Source organism: Micromys minutus (assembly GCF_963924665.1).
Source record: "Micromys minutus genome assembly, chromosome: 1".
Taxonomy (NCBI): domain Eukaryota; kingdom Metazoa; phylum Chordata; class Mammalia; order Rodentia; family Muridae; genus Micromys; species Micromys minutus.
Genome location: NC_137969.1, coordinates 29525814 through 29546021, shown reverse-complemented (window position 1 = coordinate 29546021; position 20208 = coordinate 29525814). Strand labels below are relative to the sequence as shown.

The window sequence follows — 20208 nt, the reverse complement described above, 5'->3', positions numbered from 1 at the left end:
TTACATAAGACCCTGTATCATAAAGGGGGTGGAAGAGTTGGGGGTAAAAAGGAGGCTTTTAAACTAAAACATGATTGGGCTAGTGAGCCACTCAGCCCTGAGGGAATGACTTTAGCCCCCTCATCCTGCCTCCTTGTCACCTGGCATCCTGAGCAGTCTCCTGTGCCACTGCTGCTGTGGTGAATTGGGCTCTCAGCTACAAACGCCTTGAGTGCTGAAAACCAGAGAGGCCAGTGTTCAAGCTGTTTCACAGTACATAAGGTCACTTGTCTCAATTTCTGAGCATTTTGCAAATGGCACATGTGGCATTTTGATTTCACAGGGTATGTCTTTGTTTTTTCATTTTATTTTGCTCATTTAGCCTCAAGCCCAAGGCAGAAGACCTATCTGCATTTGAGTCCTCAAAGTAGGTTATTCCCAGGTATTCTGTCTGTGGTGATGGTCCTACCGTCTGTGATACTAACCCATGCATGAGCTTGCCTGTCTCTGTCCTCGGGCCACTCAGAGCCCTCCCGAGGGCAGGTGAAGCCTGGGGCCTGGCCACAGCATGCTTTGAGGGTGAGAGCAGGCACCCACCCTGGGGCCCAGACTAGCCTCCAGGGCCTAGAAGGCTGCCTCATTCTGAAGAGCATGTCATGGGGCTACAGGACCAGTTGCTTCCTTTTCAGTCAAATCTATCTCAGCCCTTTGTCTTGGTGGTGTACTCCTTTGATAGATAACTCTACCATGGAAGTGGGGTTGGTTCTGATGCTTTTAAGACTGATGTTTCTTGTACAAGATCACTCCTACCCTGTAGTGGTGTGCTCTGCAAACTTATCACAGCTGGTGGCTTCTGGGCGTGGGTCACAAATTCTCATCTTTCCTTAAGCTTCCCAATCTCTGCACACCCCTTTTCTTTCCTAGGGCAGCAAACAGAACACTGGTGTATCTTTAAGCCAGTTGCAGTGAGTTGGCTGTCCCATGGCTGCTCTAAAGGCCACTTTGGCTTCTGTCCCCTACCGCATGGAAGGAGCTGTGCATGGACAAGCTCGTCTGCAACTGTCCCATTGCAGATACCAGGAGATGAGTTAGCAGCATTTGTGTTGAGTCAATTAAAGCATTACAGATTATTCTCTCAATATGCCTAGGCAGTAGAAGATTATCATGCCTAATATTAAAATGTTACCCTCCTTCCATTCCTGCCTGGTCCCCAGTCATACCCAGTAAGTATGCCTCTTTTGACAGGTATAGGCTTAGCATCCTCACTGCAGTCAAGTAAAGAACTCTGAACTCTCTGCCTAGGACATTTCTATTTGCTCATTGTCCCAGCAAAGGAGGTTAGCTGTTAAGTCCCAGGTAGATCTCTCACCAGGTGAATGAGAGATCACAGAGGCCCCAGGGACCCATGACGGGAACACTAATTTTGACTGTCATTTGAGCCTGGCTGAGTGAATAGACTTAGATTTTTTCAGCTTTGTCTTAGGGTTTCTATTCCTGCACAAAACAGCATGACCAAGAAGCAAGTTGGGGAGGAAAGGGTTTATTCAGCTTACACTTCCACATTGCTGTTCATCACCAAAGGAAGTCAGGACTGGAACTCAAGCAGGTCAGGAAGCAGGAGCTGATGCGGAGGCCATGGAGGGATGTTACTTACTGGCTTGCTTCCCCTGGTTTTGTTCACCCTGCTTTCTTATAGAACCCAGGTCCACCAGCCCACAGATGGCACCACCCACAATGGGCTGGGCCCTCCCACTTGATCACTAGTTAAGAAAATGTCTTACAGCTGGATCTCATGGAGGCATTTCCTCAAGGGAGGCTCCTTTCTCTGTGATTACTGTGTGTGTGTGATATAGAATTCTTCAGGGTCCTAAGTTGGATCATCAGTCCTTATATCAGTTGTTATAGACAAAGGAAGTTTCCTTTTTAGTCAACTTCATATTGTTTCTAGACATATAGTCATAGCCCCATAATGGCATATGCCCAATGACAGATTGAGTGCACAGTGGTGGGGCTTTTAAGTTTGTATTACCCAGTGGCATCACAGCCATCTTGGTCTATGATTTTCCCTTAGTGATAAGATCATCTACCAACACACCTCTCACGGCATGGCCCAATCAGCAAGTAGTTAGTGACTGTATTTGGAAATACTTGTTTGGTCATTCATACGCTCACTTACTCATGTGAGTGCCTTAATGTGACAGTAAGTTGTTTTCAAAACAGGTTTCTTAGGCTGTTTAATTAATAAGAATTCTGATAACCAAGAGTTACTAAAAGCAAGGACTTATTTTTCAATATGATACAAGTTCTCCTCAGCAATTTTAGGCTAAATACTGGTGAGTTTTCCTGTACAGGAAGTCTGAGGAATGTTTCATTTTCCTAGTGGTCAATGCTCACAACTGATGGTTACCTACCTGTGTAGAGGTGTCTCTCAAGTCATTCCCACTACTGTCTGAATCAATGCTGTCCCTTGATCAAAGCAGAAAAGTGTCCCTTCTGGCTTTGGAAGTATGTGTACCTAGATGTCAAGGGAGGGCCTCCATTTTGACACTGGGGATGAGAGATTGCTTAGAGAGGGTTTCTGTTGCTGTGAATAAACATCATGATCATGTCAACTCGTAGGAGGCATTTAATTGGGGCTTGCTTATGCTCAGAGGTTTAGTTTAGTTCATAATCATTGTGGCAAGAAGCAGGGTAGCACACAGGCAGGCTTGGTGTCTGAGAGGTAGCGAGTTATACAATCAGCAGACAGCACTGGGCTTGGCTTGAGCATTTAAAACTCTAAAGCCCAACCCCAGTGACGCACCTACTCCAACAAGGCCACACCTCCTAATGCCTGATTCTCTGTGGAATTGGAGTTACAGGTGGTTGTAAGGCACCATTTGGGTGCTAGAAATTGAACCCTGATTCCCTGGCAAAACCGCCAGTACTCTTGATCACTGAGACATCTCTTTAGCCCCTGATTTTTTTTTTTTTCCTTTTTTTTTAAGAGACAAAAATCTTTAGCTAGGTGGTGATGACACACACCTTTAATCCCAGCACTTGGGAGGCAGGGGCAGGGAGATCTGTGAATTCAAGGACAGTCTGATCTACCGAGCAAGTTTCAGGACAGCCAGGGCTACAAAAGAGAAACCCTGTGTCAAAAAACTGGGTGGTGGTGGGGGGAGACACCGCATAAATCCAAACTTTTACCTGTAAAAAATTTAAAGAGACTGAGACAGGAGAATCACGAGTTCAAGGACAGCATCAGTAACAGCAGAATGAGGAAAGGGATAATGGAAGAGTGCTCCCTAGCATGCATGAGGCCCTGCAGTCAGAGATCAGAAACATAATCTTCTGCCACGTGCAATGCCACAGACCTTTCATCCCAGGCAGGCAGATCTTTGTGTTTCAGGCCAGCTGAAATACTGAGCAAGTGTTAGGACTTGGTTAGAACTATACAGTGAGACCCTTGAACCAATCCTCCTCCCTCTCCTCTTCCTCCCTCCTACTCCCTCTTCTTCCTCCTCCTCTTCTTCCTCCTCTATTAATCTTCCACATCTTCCTCCCCCTCCTCTTTCTCTTTCTCCTCTTTCTCATTCTCTTCTTCTTCCTCCTCTCTCCCATCCCCAGGATTGTTGTGAGGTTAAATGAGGGCAGTCACATGAGGCACTTAGTGCACAGTGAGGGTTTAACGACATGAAAAGGAACATCTGCTTGTGGACCAGTGATGAGGGAGGAAGGAGGAATCATGGTGCATGACCACACTTAAGCCTACAACTGGTGGTGAGCAGTAGGTGTATTGAGTGATGTGATGGAGGTGAAAAAACAGCTTTTCTGGCTCCTTCTCCAGTTGGCTTTTGGGCCTGCATGGTTGTGTTTTTTTTCCTTCTCCTACTGACCTGGTATCCCTGCATTTCCCACTTCATTCAATTGATAATCAGTGTAACCATGATGTTCTGGTGACAGTGGTAGCTAGGTGTGAGTTAGGTCAGCCATCATACTCTAGAGGTAAAAACATCTTGGAACAGGCACACTTCAGGACCATCCTGCCATTCTCTCAAGGTTCTTTAATTGTGCCTTTTTATTTTATATGCATTGGTGTTTGGGTTCCGTGTATATCTGTGTGAGGCATAAGATCCCCTCGAACTGGAGTTACAGGCAGTTGTGAGCTGCCATCTGGGTGCTAAGAGTTGAACCAGGTCCTCTGGAGGAGCAGTCACCACTCTATTGAGAGGCATCTCTCCAGAACTCTCTCAGCACTGTTAGTTCAGTCTCCTAATCTGGAGTTGATCCAAGACCTAGCAAACAATTATTTTTGTGCCCATAACCTCCAATGGAGCAGAGGACTTCAAAGGAGATGGATGGAAGAGAAATTACAAAGTTGTGGAGCTGAGAAAGAAAGGTTACTTCATTTGTATATGGTTTGACTGCATTTCCCACTGTGGAGGAGCAGGAAAGGCAGAGCTTTGACGTTTATGGAGAGCCCCGCTACCTCTCCTGGATCAGGAAGTCAGAAAGTCTAATGTCATCTTCAATTTCTGCAGAGTCCCCTTGGAGATTCAGGGCTTGTGAAATGAAATAGAACACTTCAGGCACCTGGAAAAGTGATAAATCACAGGGAGAAACTGAATATTTGTGAAAGGTATCTCCTTCAATTAAAACAAGTAACCAGGTCCTCTCTGGTTACCTCTGGTGTACATAGCCAGTCTCCCAGATTGCTGCTAAGAAGTTTAATGCACTGTTTATATACCTAGTCTTCATTGTAAACCAACCTGTGGGCTGAGTGACCCTGATTGCTTTAGAAATCAGGCATTATCTGGTACATCCTCAGTCCTGACATAAAAATGGCTCCTCAGATTCCGGGATCATCCTTTATCGCAGTCAGGGAAGAGGGAGAGAGAAGTGGGGTGGGAGCAGCAGTGAGGCCAGATGTGAGCGTAGAACATCCAGAAGTAACTGCATTGTGCAAGGACTATTTCAGCTCCCCACTCTGTGGAAGCACACCGAAGGCCTGAAGAGCTGGTCTGCTTTGTTGTTCTGTTTTTTGAAACAGGGTTTCTCTACATAGCCCTGTCTGTCTTGGAACTCACTCTGTAGGCTGGCTTCAACCTCACAGAGATCCACCTGCCTCTGCCTCCTGAGTGCTGGGGTTAAAGTCATGCACCACCACTCCCAGCCTGAGAGCTGTTTTGTTTTTTTTTTTTTTAACTATATATAAGTACACTATAGCTATCCTCAGATACACTAGAAGAGAGCATCAGATCTCATTACAGATGGTTGTGAGCTACAATGTGGTTGCTGGGATTTGAACTCTCAGAACCTCTGGAAGTCAGTGCTCTTAACCATTGAGCCATCTCTTAAAAGAGCTCCTCGTTGGGCTGGAGTGATGACTCAGCATTTAAGAGCACTGACTACTGTTTCAGAGAACCCCAATTTGGTTTTGAACACCTACATGGTGGCTCAAAAACATCTGTACCCCAGTTCCAGAAGACCTGCCATCCTTTTTTTTTTTACTTCTTTGGGCACCAAGCACCTATGTAGTACATAGACACACTTATAGGCTAAACATTCGTATATGTAAAGTAAGAGTTAAAAAGAGAGTCCTTTTCTTGGTCGCCATTCTGTGGGCTCACTCCTAAAAGCCATTTCTAACACATGAGTTTCCAGGGGTCCTGTGACTGCTGAGGGCTCTGGTTTTCTTGTTTGTTTCTGGTAGGTCCAGATAGAAGGGCCAGCTAGCCACTGTCTTAAGACTACAGGGTTAGAAAGCTTTACTCTGTAAAGGAGTTTGCTTTGGGAAGTGTTGAGCCTACAAGCCCTGCCTTGTGGGCTAGATGTTTTATGACTATTTGAAAGTGCCTATAGCCATTATTGGGCCTTATTTGATGCAGTAAAACATTCCATTTGGCCCCTTGGCTCTGAAGATATGTTTCGTTTCAGCACAGCGCTCCCAGGGCACCTGATTTGTTGCTGCAACAGTGGGAGGGAAAAGCTGGGATGCAAACTCATTCTGCGGCTCTGGGTTCTGTTCTTATGAGCCTTGCTATGATTTCTCTTTGGAGATTGGCAATTTAAAAGTAGCATCAGTATATCTGGACCTCTTTCTTAAGGCTCTTGCCCAGAGTGCGGGGTAGATCACATTTAGCCTCCACCTGCCCAGTGAGGTGAATCAGGCCGATGAGTTCATTTGTTAGGAGGAAGAAAGTAGCAATAGGCCCTTCCAGTATCCTAGGGCAGCAGAGATACAGGCAGACATTTCCAGGCACGTTGCTGCTGCTTTAGGTCCCTAAGGGTTAATGCAGACCAATTCCCCAGGGATTTTCTGGGCAAATTTCTCCATAAAGGAATTTGATTTGTTGATTAGGATGGATGTGGTCTTTTATTTCACTTCTGTTTAGGGGTGAGCATGTGGACAGCTCTTTGTACACATCATGAAGAGAGCATTTGGGTGTAAGACATTACTATCGAGACTGCAGAAAGCTTAATGTGCCCAGTTTACAGTGGTGCCCTCCCTTTGTTGGCACTTCCACCTTGGTTTTGTGGGGCCTAGGAAGGGGAATGAATGTTCATCACACCCCAAAGATCATGCTGAATTTGCTGGTGCTGGCTCTGTCACCTTTCTGCTCCAGAGTCTACTTGTTCTCTGCAGATCCTCGTGCCAGAGAATCTGCGTGTCCTTTTCTATCTCCGCCCTCCCCCGCTCCTTCGTTTTCAATATGTAGTGGCGAAGAGGAAGTATAACATGATTTTAGGGCTTGCATTTCAATTCCACTGCACTTTTATGGGACGAGCTGAGTCTCAGCACTGGGAGTTATTAGGTTAGTATCTAAAATGGATTCGGCACGATGGGTCTTATTATTTAAAATGAATTAGACAGACCCCTCCCACCTGCATCTTCTCCCTGGGGATAAGTGGATTGAGGCGAGTCCCCCAGAGACTAGTTTAAGGAATCCTGGTGCCCTGATTAGTTTTGTTCTTTCAGCTTAATTGTAGAGCTTCCTTTCTCCCCACTGATAGCCGAAGTGGCTCTGTCCTGTCTGCCTCTCCACTCCCTTTTGCATTAGGACAAGATTGTCACAATACAGCCTTGTGAATCAATTTTCTTTCTGTGCTGATGAAAGTGTAATTCATTCTTAATCAAGCAGCCTTGCTGCTGCAGGCTTCGTGCTGGAATACATTTAGTTACCCTCCTGTCACTCTGGGAAATGGTTCCCCAAAAGGCCATCTACCATCTTGCAATGGGTTTTCCATCAGGGGGCACACTTGGAGTCAGTGTTGGAAGAACCCTAATAGTTAGAATCCAGTATCCTAGGCCATCAGATGGCAACACTTCTAGACTGTTGTCTGCAAGCCCTGGAGCTGTTGCACAGGAGCATTTTGATGGCGTTCATGTCTTACGGTGAACAGGAGACAGCTTTGTCCACAGATCCATGTAGAGAGAGGTGAGAGGAAACCAGCTGTCCATTTTGAAGGTGGGAAAAGTCAGTCTTTTGTTGTTTTTGTTTGAGACAGGGTGGCCTCAGACTCAAAGATCTTTCTGTCTCTGCCTTTCTGGTGCTGGTATTTAAAGGTTAGCACCAGCATATCTGGCCAATCTATTTTTTTTTTTTCCTTATATTTAGTGGATTCGCAGTGATGGGACTTGAACATGCTAGACAAGTGCTTTACCACTAACCCAGCCCCAATCTTTTTTTTTTTTTTTTTCAGGACAGTGTCTGCATTACCCAGGCTAACCTTGAACTTACTATTTAGAATGCACTGTCTCAGCCTCCTGAATGCTAGAATTACAGGCATGTGCCAATGTGCCTGCCTTAGCTTCTTGTCCTTTGTTCATTTGTTTGGGTTTGGTTTGATTTATTTGGTATTTGAAGTAGGGTCTTGCTGTGTAGTTTTGGCTGGCCTGGTACTCTGTAGGCCAGCCTGGCCTCAAGCCTGACGTAATATGCCTGTCTCTACCTCCCAAGTGCTGGTAATACAGGTGTGCATGCCTATCCTTTTATGGAGTCAGATGTATCTCCCAAATCCAGACTTGTTTAGATTTGATGGTTTGTCCATTTTTGTCATTTAACGAAGTTTGGGGAGCAGAGGGGGCCTCGCTTTGCTAAGTGGCTCCATCCTCCCTTTCTTCAGTCTGGTCATTTGTGGATAGGAGGGAAAGGGTTCTTCCAGGAGCTGTCTATATATATTGAAGTGAGAAGGGAAGATCAGAGGCCCATATGATTAAAACAAAGCCACATAGATCTGCTGCAGAGAAAGAAAAGGAAGTTGGTCTCTTCAAATTGGAATTGGATTAGTGACAGACTCGAACAGCCGGTTCAGTCAAGAGAGAAGTTAATTCCTCCTGTATTATTCACAGGGCTCATTCTAATCAGATGTGAAGAGACATCTGGAAGAGAGCAGCAGGTCAGCCTAGTGCCTAGTGAGGAGGCTGCTTGTTGTTTTAGTCATCTTTAGGGAGGGAGCTGGCACGAGCACATTGGGTTGGGCACTTTAAGTAGGTTCCTCGTGGTTTCTAGCCTTCCCAAAGGAGCAAGGCCTGATTGCCCAGATGCCTGTGTTGACCTTGTCTGGATCCAGTGTGAGTTTTGAAGGTCTCTGCACAGCAGAGTGGTCACTAGTCAGCATGAGCTCAGCTAGTTTGTTCATAGATTCAAGGAGGGACACCAGACCTAGGCAGGCCCCAGAATTGACCCAGCATGGAACATGGGACTGGGTGGCATATCCATATCATAAGCATTCCAGTCTCCCTGTGTGATGAAATACAGGGCTCTCCTTGTCCAGTCTGGTCTCCCAGGTATCTTAGTGGTATGAGCCACATTAAAGGGGTCTGCCTCCACAGCCACAGGGAACATATTTAACTCTGGGACACTACACCCCACATTCAAATGATGCATCTCCACATCTAAAAGCACACGTGAATGCTTTATTTGGGATTCTACACCCCACATATAAGGGATCCACTTCCATGGCCAAAGAATACACATGAATGCTATGGCCCCATAGTGACTGGGGTTTTTGGTTGGATGATTTTTCAAGACAGGGTTTCTCTGTACAGCCCTGGCTGTCCTGGTGGGAACTCAACTCTGTAGAACAGACTGGCCTCAAACTCAGGGATCTGCCTGACTCTGCCTCCCAAGTGCTGAGATCAAAGGTGTGTGCTCCCATCCCCCACACCTTCAGCTGAGGCTGGAATCTTAGTGGAATTGGTTCCATAGCACTCTCTGTATCTTACAGAGGTATTGCTGTGCTGTGTGCAGAGATCCAGTCCCGTCATGGGCAACAGGACAGCCCAGGTGTTCTTGTAGGCTCGTGGATATGAGACTCTCATAAGAAACCCAGGAATTTTGACTGGTATTATGAAGAGCTCACCGTGTTCCACTTTTTCTGAGGCTGGGCGCCTCCTGCTTGAAGCTCTAAGTATGGAAACCAGCCTTCTGGAAGGATCCTTGCCTATATCAGAGACAGCTGGTGGAAATAGATCTGGTGGGTCAGCTTGCTCACAGTGCCTAGCTAGGAGCACAGTCAACAGAAACAAGTGGCAGTGCCCATGACAAGAGCTTCTTGGGCTCTGGAATGCCTCCTTCATGGGGCTCAGCAGGTGCCTTGAGTGCATACTAAAAAAAGAGGCTCAAGGCTTCTCCCTGAATACCCTTGAATCACTGTCTGCCTCCCTCCTGCATGAGCTCTGCCCTCCAGTCCTGCCGGAAGGAGGGCATTTGATGTCTTAAGATAAAGGATACTGCTGAGGGAGCAGTCAGAGGTGGCCACTGGAAGCATTCCAGCAGTGGGAAGTGAGCACACACTATAAATTCCTCAGACTTTGGGTTTCCTGATGGAATTAGAAGTGCCAAGAACTGCATGGTAAGGGCTGAAGGTGGGGTAGTCTGTCAGGCCTCCCTTTAAACCGGGTGGTGACCAATAGGAGGCTCTCAGCTGCCCTATACAGTGGACTTATGAGCCTTGAGACCCTTGAAATGCCACTCTTCCTGCATGATCTCATAGTGTTGGCTGTGCTCTCTGCCTGAACTTCCTCTGCACTGACAGACCCCGTTCTGATGAGAGAAGTCATCTTGCCCTGCAGTGCAGCACTGGCGGGATTCTGGGAGGAGCATCTTCCCTCCAAGAGTGCTTTGCACCCTAGCAAGCTCATGCTTGAGTACCTGGAATCAGATGCTGCCAAAGCCCTCCCCAAGCACCTTGAGGGGACAGCAGCATGCTTGGGTAGTGGATCCAGGAATTCTTGGAGCCAACACTGTTAAACAGGCAAGAGACTTTCAGAGGCCCCCACTTCCCGGGCGTCCTGCCTGGGGAAGTAGCCAGGCCTCTCAGGGCAGTGCCTATCCTGACTCAGAGGCTGGCACAGTGCATGGCCCTTCTGCCTGAATCTGACCTACCCAGGACATGCTCTGCTTCCCCTATGTGGGGTTTAATGCCACCAAAAGGGTCCTCAGCATGAACCAAGTAGGTACTGAGCATTTTCTTTGCCACCCTGTGAGAAAGTGCTTTATCACCCTGTGTTACAGTGGTGCTAACTGTAGCGCTGTGCTAACATTTCACTGAAAGTGGCTATGGGTATTTCCTGCCCTGCCAAGAAACCCTTATCCCAAGAAACCTCCTGGGGTTGTCCCAGAATTGTGGGACACCTTTTGATTCCAGTCCTTCCCAGAGAGGATTTTTGTCCTAGTTCTCTGGCACCATCTTCTCTTTTACTGTCCTGGTCCCCATTATCACAAGGCACACCCCAACTGGCCCCTCTCTGCTGGCACTGCAGCAGAGACCCAGCCAAATGCAGTTCCCGTCTGGAGGGTGTTTGCCTCAGCAAAGAAAAGCTCTCCATTCCTGGCAGAACCAGGCTTCCATGGAGCTTCTGGAATCGGTTCTGCTGAAGAAAACAGCTCAGATGCCTCCTTGCATTCAGCTTGTTAGTCGGGAACTTCAAGGCCAAAAGATTTGGCAGGATTTAAAGAGTCGGCTCTCAAGCTGTCTCGTTTTGAGCACACTAATGCTGCCTGTCTTTTGATGGTAAAGTGGGTTCACAGTCTCCCTCTCCTGCCCTTTGTAGAGCTTTGGTAAGTACTGCAGACCCTTCGGAATCAGAAACTACCGAAGGACCAGACCGGCTAGCCTGTCCCATTGCTTTCCCTCAGAGGAGTGATGTTCAGAGATGGCCACACAGTGAGCTAGGATGGAAACAGTCAGCATCATTCTCCCATTGAGCTACACTTGTGCCCCTTTCTTATTTGATCCACTCAATAAACACAATCTATTCTCACACTCAGAGCCAAGCACTAAGGTGAACGTTTTGGGGGATGAAGATGGACAGTGTGCAGTTGCTGACACACGCTCTTTTCTGGGAAGGCCTGGGGCTGCATCAAGAACATATAATCTTGCCCCAAGGGTGCCAGTTCAGCAACAGCTTGAAATGGGTGCCTATGCCATATGCTTCTGTCTGAGGAGAGGCTGGGAGGCAGCCCAAGTCAGGGACTTAGGCATATCTGCCTCTGCTCCCTTCTCCATTTTCCCACCCAGACCTCCTTTCTCCTGAGATGTGTCAGGTACTGCCCAGTACCCTCTCCTGCCTGAGTCTGTCATGCATAGAAGAGACAGCTTCCAGGCCATGTGCGAGTCTGCTTTGGAGTCACCCAGAGTAGGACCAGAGAGAGCAAACTTCCCATCTGATCCAGGCCATGCTGCATTGCCCTAGCTGTAAGAACTGTGAGGCTTGTGATGCCAAACCTGGGTCTCAGCCCAGAGAGCTGATACAGTACAGAGCCCAGTGGGATTTGCCGTTTGAGAGCCAAAAGAAACAGGGGAGCCACAGACTTGACTCCCTCTGGGCAAAGGCTACGTGATAGACGTGTTTCTGCTGACATGCATCTGTCTGCCAGCCATCCTTTCTGGCATGTCACCAGTCATTTTGCATTTGAATCCTGGGATAAATCTGGACCCTTATCTGGGCTTGACCACCAGTATCTTGAACATCTATTATATGGGTTTCTCTGTCACTCCAAGCCACCATTGAGGTCATTCCCTGCATCAAGACGGGCTGTGCTGTGAGACCCCATGCCCTTTCAGCTTCTTCTCTTCTTTCTACAGCTCACTCTGCAGAGCGCCAAGTCCCGAGTGGCCTTCTTTGAAGAACTCTAGGTAACCCGACCACCTCCTGCCACATCTGCTGCTCTTGACACCGACAGGATGGGCCTGACCCCAAAGGAGCCATCAGTTCTCTATCTCTCTAAGAAATATTTGTTCTGCATGGGCTGCCATCCTTCCTGCACCCCAGGCACTGTGGTGTGTTTCTGTGCATGCTGCTGACTTTGGTTTGGGAAGCAGATATGAATCCAGTGTGGAGGCTGTCTGAAATCTACCATGCTGGTGCTCCCCAATCCCCGACTGGGTGCTGGGATGGGCCTTTCATCATAGTAAGGACCTGGCACAGCGTAGAAGCATGGACTGGCTTAGCTCAGGACCAGCAATGATGGCTCCCTAGCCAGGCTCACCTGAGGCAGTGTTGTAGCTGTCTGACTGGCAGAAAACAGGTAGGACAGCTGTGGCCAGGAAGAGGCTTAAGATAAAAGCTGCTAGGAGACAGTGCACATGAGTCCCTTCAGTCTTAGCCACCTGCCTGTGGTGGGCCAGGAGCTTCCTGGTCACATTCCCATGAGTGCCTGGGAACCCAGCTGTGACCAGGACTTCCATCCATCTCCTCCCACTCAGCACTTGAAACTCCAGAGCCCTGCTGCCCATCCATCCTCTTCTAGTTCTCTCCAGTACCTAGGCCCCTCTGTCATTGTCCTTGTCTTCCCTGGGGGGCTCAGCAGTGTCCTTTTTTTGTCCCTCCTTTCCAAAGCCCGACATGGGTATCAGGCCACCCACAGTCAGTCACACAGGCTAACACTACTGATTACCTCCATGCTGGGCAAATGCATTCCACGTGGCTTGCACACTCCATGGGTTGGGCCAATCAGATCCTGTTAAGTCCTAACAGCAGGTGATAAACCTCAATCCACAAACAGATGTATTAAGACAACTGAGCTGAGGGGCTTAGCAATGGAATGTTCCACAGTACAGTTTGTTTTTGAGAACCTGAAGAACACTGCCTTGTTCCCACCAGCTGGCTGTTACTAGGCCACATTGCCATAAGCAGCCTCCCAAGTGTCACCTCAGCATCTTTGGACACCTGGGATAGGACTCTAGTCTGGAACCTAAGGCTGAGCAGTCCTCTGGACTAGACACCCCAGTTTTTGCCAAGTTTTCTCTGGCCCGAAACTTCTCTCTGATTTCCTTCCTCTCTGTATATTTGATCTAACAATGGCTGTGTGACACAGAACAATGATGCTTACTGATTTATAAACATTACGCCAGGCCTTGTTTTTTTAACTTATGCTTTATATTTCAAATTTGGGAAATGTCAAGCAGCATAACCATGTGGGAGCCCTGGTATTTGAGGAGTGGTGGGTGTAACCATGTCTTGGAAGGTGGGACCCAAACTCCACTCAGTCAAGGAAGAGGATTGAGGCCCCAGAATGTCTCCAGCCTGCTTTTGAGTCTGTAGCCGGGTTCTTTCCCGGAGACAATTTTAGAGTCAAAGATGTCTGAAGTCCAAAGTGAGCTCCAACCCTGGCTATTTCTAGTTTCAGTGGTTCTTGCAATATGGACAGGGGTACCCTGATAATGAAACAGTAAGTCACTCTCAGTGCAGGACACTGAGGTCTTGCTGGTGGCCTGTGGCTGGTCATATGCCCTGAGGTAATACCTGAGCCACCACAGCACTCTGACGGGAGGTCACTGCCAAGCCTCGCTAGACAACACCAGTGGGCTTACATAACACTATACCAGTTACTGCTTTATCATCTTTTAGACAGGTTTCTCATACTTCCAAAAAGCCCAGAGGCTGACACCAGCAACAGTAACCAACTGTTCTTGCCAACAGGGCCAGAGCCTCAAAGCCCCTAGTGTAAGCAGCCTTTACAAAGGACCCAGCCTCTCCTAGGTGCCTTGAGGCCAAGCCAGTGCCCATGGGTTTCCATTCCTCTGTTCTATTATCAAACAGCTCTTCCTTTGAGGCTCAAGTTACTCCTGTCAGGGCCAGAACATGAAGCTGTTTTTTGTTTGGGGTTGGGGTGATTATAATTTAAATGATTGTTTTAATAAAAACTCTAAGCTGCTATAGTCTGTCATTGCTATCTTTTTTTGAGCTTTATTATTTTTTGTATATTTCGTATGCATGCGTACTGTGGACACGCCTGTTGCCTGCAGAAGTCAGAAGAAGATGTCAGATCTGGAACCGGACTTTCAGATGGTTGTGTCTTACCAAAACAATGGAGCTGTATCCCCAGTCCTCCATTTGTATTAGATGGCATAGATTGCTAGTTCTAACATCTAGAAGTAGCCTGGTTTCCTGAACAGTCAAATGAGGGAAACCACTCTGTAAACAGGTCATTTTAGGCCGTTGAAGTCAGTATTTTTACCTGACTTTCAAAAAACACTCCAATAGCCCAGAGTGCTCCCTGACAGTACTGCCTGGTACTTTGGTTGTTCTGAAACGCCGTGTGGTCCAGGCTAGCCCATCTCCTGTCCCCGGTGCTGGATGGCAGGCGTGCACCACTGCCTGCCATGCTCTGCCTTGCGTCTTGCTGTGGACTCTGCACTGTGTTTTTATTCTTGCCTGTGGCATCGGTAGCAGTTAGATCCTGATGCTTCCTTGTGGCATTCGAGTCCTAGTCCCATGCTGTCCACTGCTGTCATTGTGGCCTCCCTCCAGTACTTCCTCCTCTGCCTTGGGCTTCTTGAGTAGGGAGCACCTGGCAGCTGTCCCACTGGACTGTGTGCCCCACAAGCCTTCATGGGGAGAATCAGATTGGGAGTCACCCACATGTAATGAGAGCTGGGAGCCCAAGTCTAGAAGGGGAGAAGGTACCGGCAGAAAATTGCTACAGCCTTGTCTGATCTAATCCCTTGCAGTCCAGAGAAGAGAAAGTCAACTGCCTTCACTCCTGTCTCCCTACAGACAGCCCAGACATCCTCTCAGTGAGAGGGCTCTCCCGCCCCTCCCTGCCATGTGGGGCTCCCTGGCAGCCTGTCATTACTGCATTATGACAGGATCCTGAGGCTGCAGTCCCAGCCCTGTAGGGAGAAAGCTTCTTCTGCCATCAATGTAGTGGCAGGGCAGTGGGAGCAAATTATGGGAGCGTTTATCAGCACAGCAAGGTCTCTGTCTGACTCAGAGAGGATTCCTGCTGCTCCTCTCCTGTTTCCCCCGGATGCCCATTTCTCATTGGAATAGTGACCCCAGAATAGCACCTGGCCTGCTGCTGCTGGGTAGACTTCAGGGCTGCCTGAGAACCCTGAGGTAGGAGCCAGCCTACACTTATCAGCTCCGCCCAGCCAGAGCACTGCCCTTACCTGGGCCAGGGTCACTTCTGTAAAAGTGGTTGGCAATGATTCTTTTAGAGGCACCTGGGGAGGTGAAGAATGGAAACAGAACCCTAAAGCCATGAGAGGGCTCAGTGGATAAAGGCACTCGCTTTAAAATTCCGTCCCACGCCCCAAGAGGTGGTAGGTAGAAGGAGCCCACTCCCATAAGTTGTTCTCTGCTCTCTACCCAAGCATCACAGCCTGAGCATGCCAGCCCCCGATAAATGTGCAATAAAGAAAAATTTAAGGTATTCCGAAACAAAAAAGTTTAAGTATTTCAATTTCCCAGGAAAATGTACAGGCTTGTAACCGTGGCAACTACACGAAGAAACAATGCTTTTGTTCATGTTTTCAAACAGGCTCTCCCTCTATTCCGGGGTGGCCTTGAACTCTAGAAATTCCTGCTGCCTCACCTCCCAAGTGCTGAGATAGCAGATTATCATTGGAATCTGGATTGCTTTGTTTTGTTTGCTGAGATAGTTTTCTCTATGTAGCTTCTGTTGTCCTGAACTTACTCTGTAGATCAAGCTCACAGAGATCCCCCTGCCTCTGCCTCCCAGGTGCTAGGATTAAAGGCGTGCACCATCATTGCCGGGCTGAGATCTTCCTTTATCCCAGGGACAAATCTGGCAGAAGAGCTCAAAGCCCTTCACTCCCAACCCAGAAGGCCTGGAGTCCCACACCTGCTCAGCCACTTACTAGCTATTAAAACCTCGGCAAGAACCTAGCTTTGAGTTCTGGTGCTGTCCATGGGACTTGTAACAGTTTATGGAGATGCATGATGCCCAGAGGCTCTAAGCACAGGACCTAGATGTGGTCACTCCATGGTGCCTTCTGGAGAGCTGAGGCAGGAGGAAGCAGAGAAAAGAGGCAGGATGACCCTGAGGGAGCCTACCCACTGCCCCGTGTGGGCCCCACCCCACCCACCTGCACCCTGAGCTTAATGACCTTGCATCTGGCCTGTTTGTCCTCGATGTTTGCCCAGTGCCAGCCGCAGAGCCCACAAGATGATAGATAGCCCGGACCGGGGCTGCCTGAGAAGGATGTTACTCTACCACATTAACGCTCTTCACTTGGGTCAATAATTTACTGGAGGCTCAGGACAGAAGAGGCTCTGGATGGACTGTGCTCAGCTCTGCAGATGGGGCTCTCAACCCTGTCCATGGCACCTAGGTTGAAAGAAGCATGCAGCAGACACTGGAAGGGGTGGCAGTGACCTAATTTTCTCTTATTGGGCATAAGGGAATCGTCTCCACAGAGCCTTGCCCATTTCCAATATAAATAATGTAATTCTTCCCCCTCCCCCATTGGGGAGGAAGGGGCAGCCTTTGATCTGAAGGAATTAAATCAGTAAACAAAAGCAGAGGCTGTGGAGGTGTCTTGTGACAGGTACCTGCTGTGCCATCTACCCTCAGAGTCAAATTCACATGGACACCAGGTCAGCACAGATTGGCTGGCTCCAAGTTTCTCTTTAGCTGAATCCAGGTAACACCCTCTGGGATTCCTGACTCTCCCCTCTGGGAGCTACAACGTTGAATGGGGCCACCCCACCCTTTGCTCTTCAGACGTTTCAGTGGAGTGACGCTCTAGGAAGCCCGCACGAAAGGCTTGACTGCTTGGTGTACGGCTTAGTCCAGGCCTGAGGCCACAGAAGGGCTGCAGGCTGGGAGGAAAGGCTGATATAGAGAAAAAGCCCCAGGAAGCTGCTGCAGGCTGGGCTCTGGTCTCTGCAGCTCTCTGCTTTAGACTTGAGTAAATCTTGTCTCCTGTCTGGCCTCCTGACCCTTGACTGTACACAGTCAACTTTGCACAAGAACTCTGGGGTCCCCTAACATTCAGTTCCACAGACTGATTCTCCTGGGTGCTGTCGGAAGAGTGTCACCATTTGGGGAACTAAAAAAATAAAGGAGATAGACTAGACTAGAATACCCATCTCACCCCAGTGTCTCTCCTAGCCCTGCACTCTTTCGGCACAGCTTGGGCAGGGGGCATTAGTGGTCGTCCAGATCAGTGGAGGCTCCAAGGCAGAAGCTTGGCATTGCCACTGCAGACTTTCCCAGTGTCCTGCCTCTTGAATCCCAGCTCCTGTCAGTCAGGACAGAGGATGGGGGTGGCAGGAGCTGAGCTTCAGCCAGGCCTGCTATGACACTCGCTCTGCTTTGAAATCCATGGGGGACCACGCCCGATCCCCCTCCTCCCTCCTCCCGGCCTTCAGCTCCTAGGCTGAGATCCCCAGTTCCCTAGGCTGAATCTATTAAGTCCTTCATATTAACCAGCGAAGGGGGAAACAGTCCTCTTTCATCTTAAGCGAATGAATTTGCATTAACACCTGGGGAGTTGTGTTTGCCTTGAGAAAGCCCATTGCTATTCTGGGCTGCACACTACAGCTCGGAGTTAGTTGCAGCGGTCTATTCTTTTACTAACACACCTTTTCTCTCCTCCCTCCTCTTTTCCCATGGAAGGGGGTGAGTGGCAGGGGATCCCAGGGTTCCCCATTCCACGGGGGAAGGTCCCTGGATGCCAAGAATGACAGGCAGGGAGCAGTTCCCGGTGGAGCTGTGTCTTCCTGGGGGAGACAGCTGAGCACAGCCCTCTCTCTGAGATCCTGGTGCAGCTTTACCAGTAACATTCAGCAGGTTCTGGATAGTCGGGGTGCCTTAAGGAGAAATTGAGAAGGGAAAGGAAGAGAGTTGGGATGGGGGGTGGTAGGGAGGGTGCTCACTGGTCTGAGCCCTCCAGAAAGGTCTCCATGTGGAAGTTACAGCTTTCTTGAGGGATCAGACTGGCTATTGAATGTCAGCCCCAAGGCTACTGCTTCTGGCATATGCGTAAGAAATGTTGGGTCTGGGACAGGTATGAGTTGGGCAGAGCTTTGCAGGTTTTAAACTTGGTGACTGGTTTTCAAGAAAAGAAAGGGGGTACAGTGAGGAGTGAACCCCCTTTTTAACAAATTTTAAATTTTTTATTTTGTTTTTTTGTTTGTTTGGGGTGTTTTTTTTTTTTGTTTGTTTGTTTTTTTTGTTTTTGAGACAAGGTTTCTTTGAGTAGCCCTGGCTGTCCTGGAACTTGCTCTGTAGACTAGGCTGGCCTGGAACTCACGAGGATCCAACTGCCTCTGCTGAGACTAAAGGCATGCACCGCCAGCAGCCAGCAGTCTCCCCTCTACTTTTATCTGAGATGGGTTGTCTTGTGCCTCCAGATCTTCAGGGAGCCCCATTTGCCCCTGCAGCTTCCCTAACCAGGTTAAGCCAATGAGCCATGGAAAAGCAACATCCCGACTTCAGAGCAAACTTCACAATCCCCCAAGATAAGGACCAGAAGGCTGATCTGGGATTTACTGGAGTAGGGACCGGGTGGAAGGCTAGAATCCACAAGGACCATGTGAGGATGGCCTGGCCCACAGAGCTGTCCACATCTGAGTCACGTCTGAGCTCACTACAGGGGCTTCCTGGGGCCACCAGGGGCTTCCTGGTTCCAAGCCAAGCCTGCTATGTGAGAACATAAGACCTGAGGCCTGCTGCCGTGCCACTTAGATGGGAGCTATTCTCTCCTTGGATCGTTACCAAAAGTAACAGCGAAAGGTAGGAAGGTGTGACCCCAGAGAGCTCCACGTGGCTCTGCTTCCCTTTCAGGAGCCCTGGGCAGCTGGGGCCCCTTTGAAACCTCCACAAGGTGAAGAAAGAGACAAATGTGGTCAACGGAGAACCAGCTTAGAGCTTGACTTGTGGGCTCAGGATTATGGCTGATGCTTGAGAGTAATAGAGGATGCAGCCACTCTGTCCACAGGGACCCTGGCCTTCCATCCCAATTCCCAAGGCATCCTCAGCCCCTGCTGGCAGTGGGCCACCCCCGTCGTCCGCAGCTGGGCCATTGCCAGGCATGTCTGCTGCTCTCCAGTGACATTTACCAGCTGAGAAGTGGCCACCCAGACGTGAAATCAGTGTGGCCTGGAGCTAACTCACTTCATTAGAGTCTCTCTGCTCTGCTGGCTGAACAGCACAGCCCCTCCCAGGGCTCCCACAGCTCCTCGCCACCCAGTTGCCACCAGAGCCTCCTCCCCATTCAAGCACAGTACCTGTGTTCACAGGTCAGGACCAGTGTCTCCTAGACACCTGGTCTGATGAGGCCTGAGGCATGTCAGCGTAATGACAATAGCAGCCTGTGGCACTTTTAAACTTTTTTGGGGGGAGGGGCTAGTATCTCATATATCCCAGGCTGATGACAAGGGGACGACCTCAAAATCCTCATCTCATCTCTGCCTCTACTGTGCCAGGATTACAGAGTCACACCGTTCCATGCTTGAAACATCATCATCATTATTATTATTATCGTTATTATCAGTGTGTGTATGTCTGTGTGTGTGTGTGTGTGTGTGTGTGTGAGAGAGAGAGAGAGAGAGATATGCAAGGGCGTGCCCATCCATGGTATATGTGGGTTCTGAGAATCAAACACATTATCAAGCATACATAGCAAGCACTTTTACCCACTCCCTTGCTGCCTGCCTCTGCACTATGACAGGGTCTCTCTATATAGCCCTGGCTGTCTTAGAACTCACTATGTAAACCAGGCTGGCCTTGAACTCACAGAGATCTGCCAGCCTCTGCCTTCCAATGCTAGGCTCATGGTCATGTGTCACCACCCTAAGCAGCGTCTCTACTCTGCAGCAGGCCTTGACCCTCACAGCAGCCCCCGGAGCAGCCTGGACACTATGAACACCACAGCCCGCTGAGATGCAGCAATGCCTGCTTAGGTCCTCGCATGAAGCATCATGGGAGACCCCAGAAGGGCCAATTTGTGTTCTGCTCATTTGTGTGATAGGGTAGAGAAAAGGCT

General features: G+C 48.9%; 1 protein-coding gene across 6 annotated transcripts in view; it reads left to right on the top strand.

The window, feature by feature from the left end:
• NF2 (NF2, moesin-ezrin-radixin like (MERLIN) tumor suppressor) overlaps positions 1 to 14126 on the top strand; it is a gene marked incomplete at its 3' end in the record, with an annotated part of 82088 nt that extends 67962 nt beyond the window's left edge. For 2 of the 6 annotated variants that reach the window (XM_080942440.1, XM_080942437.1), the window contains 2 exons: positions 362 to 406; positions 12055 to 14126. In XM_080942440.1, the coding sequence (XP_080798566.1) occupies positions 362 to 397 (36 nt within the window). Of the gene's footprint in view, positions 1 to 361; positions 475 to 12054 lie in introns of those variants that run through there. The other 4 variants (XM_080942439.1, XM_080942436.1, XM_080942438.1 and 1 more) reach the window with 3 other exon arrangements.
• Positions 14127 to 20208: the final 6082 nt, after the last annotated feature.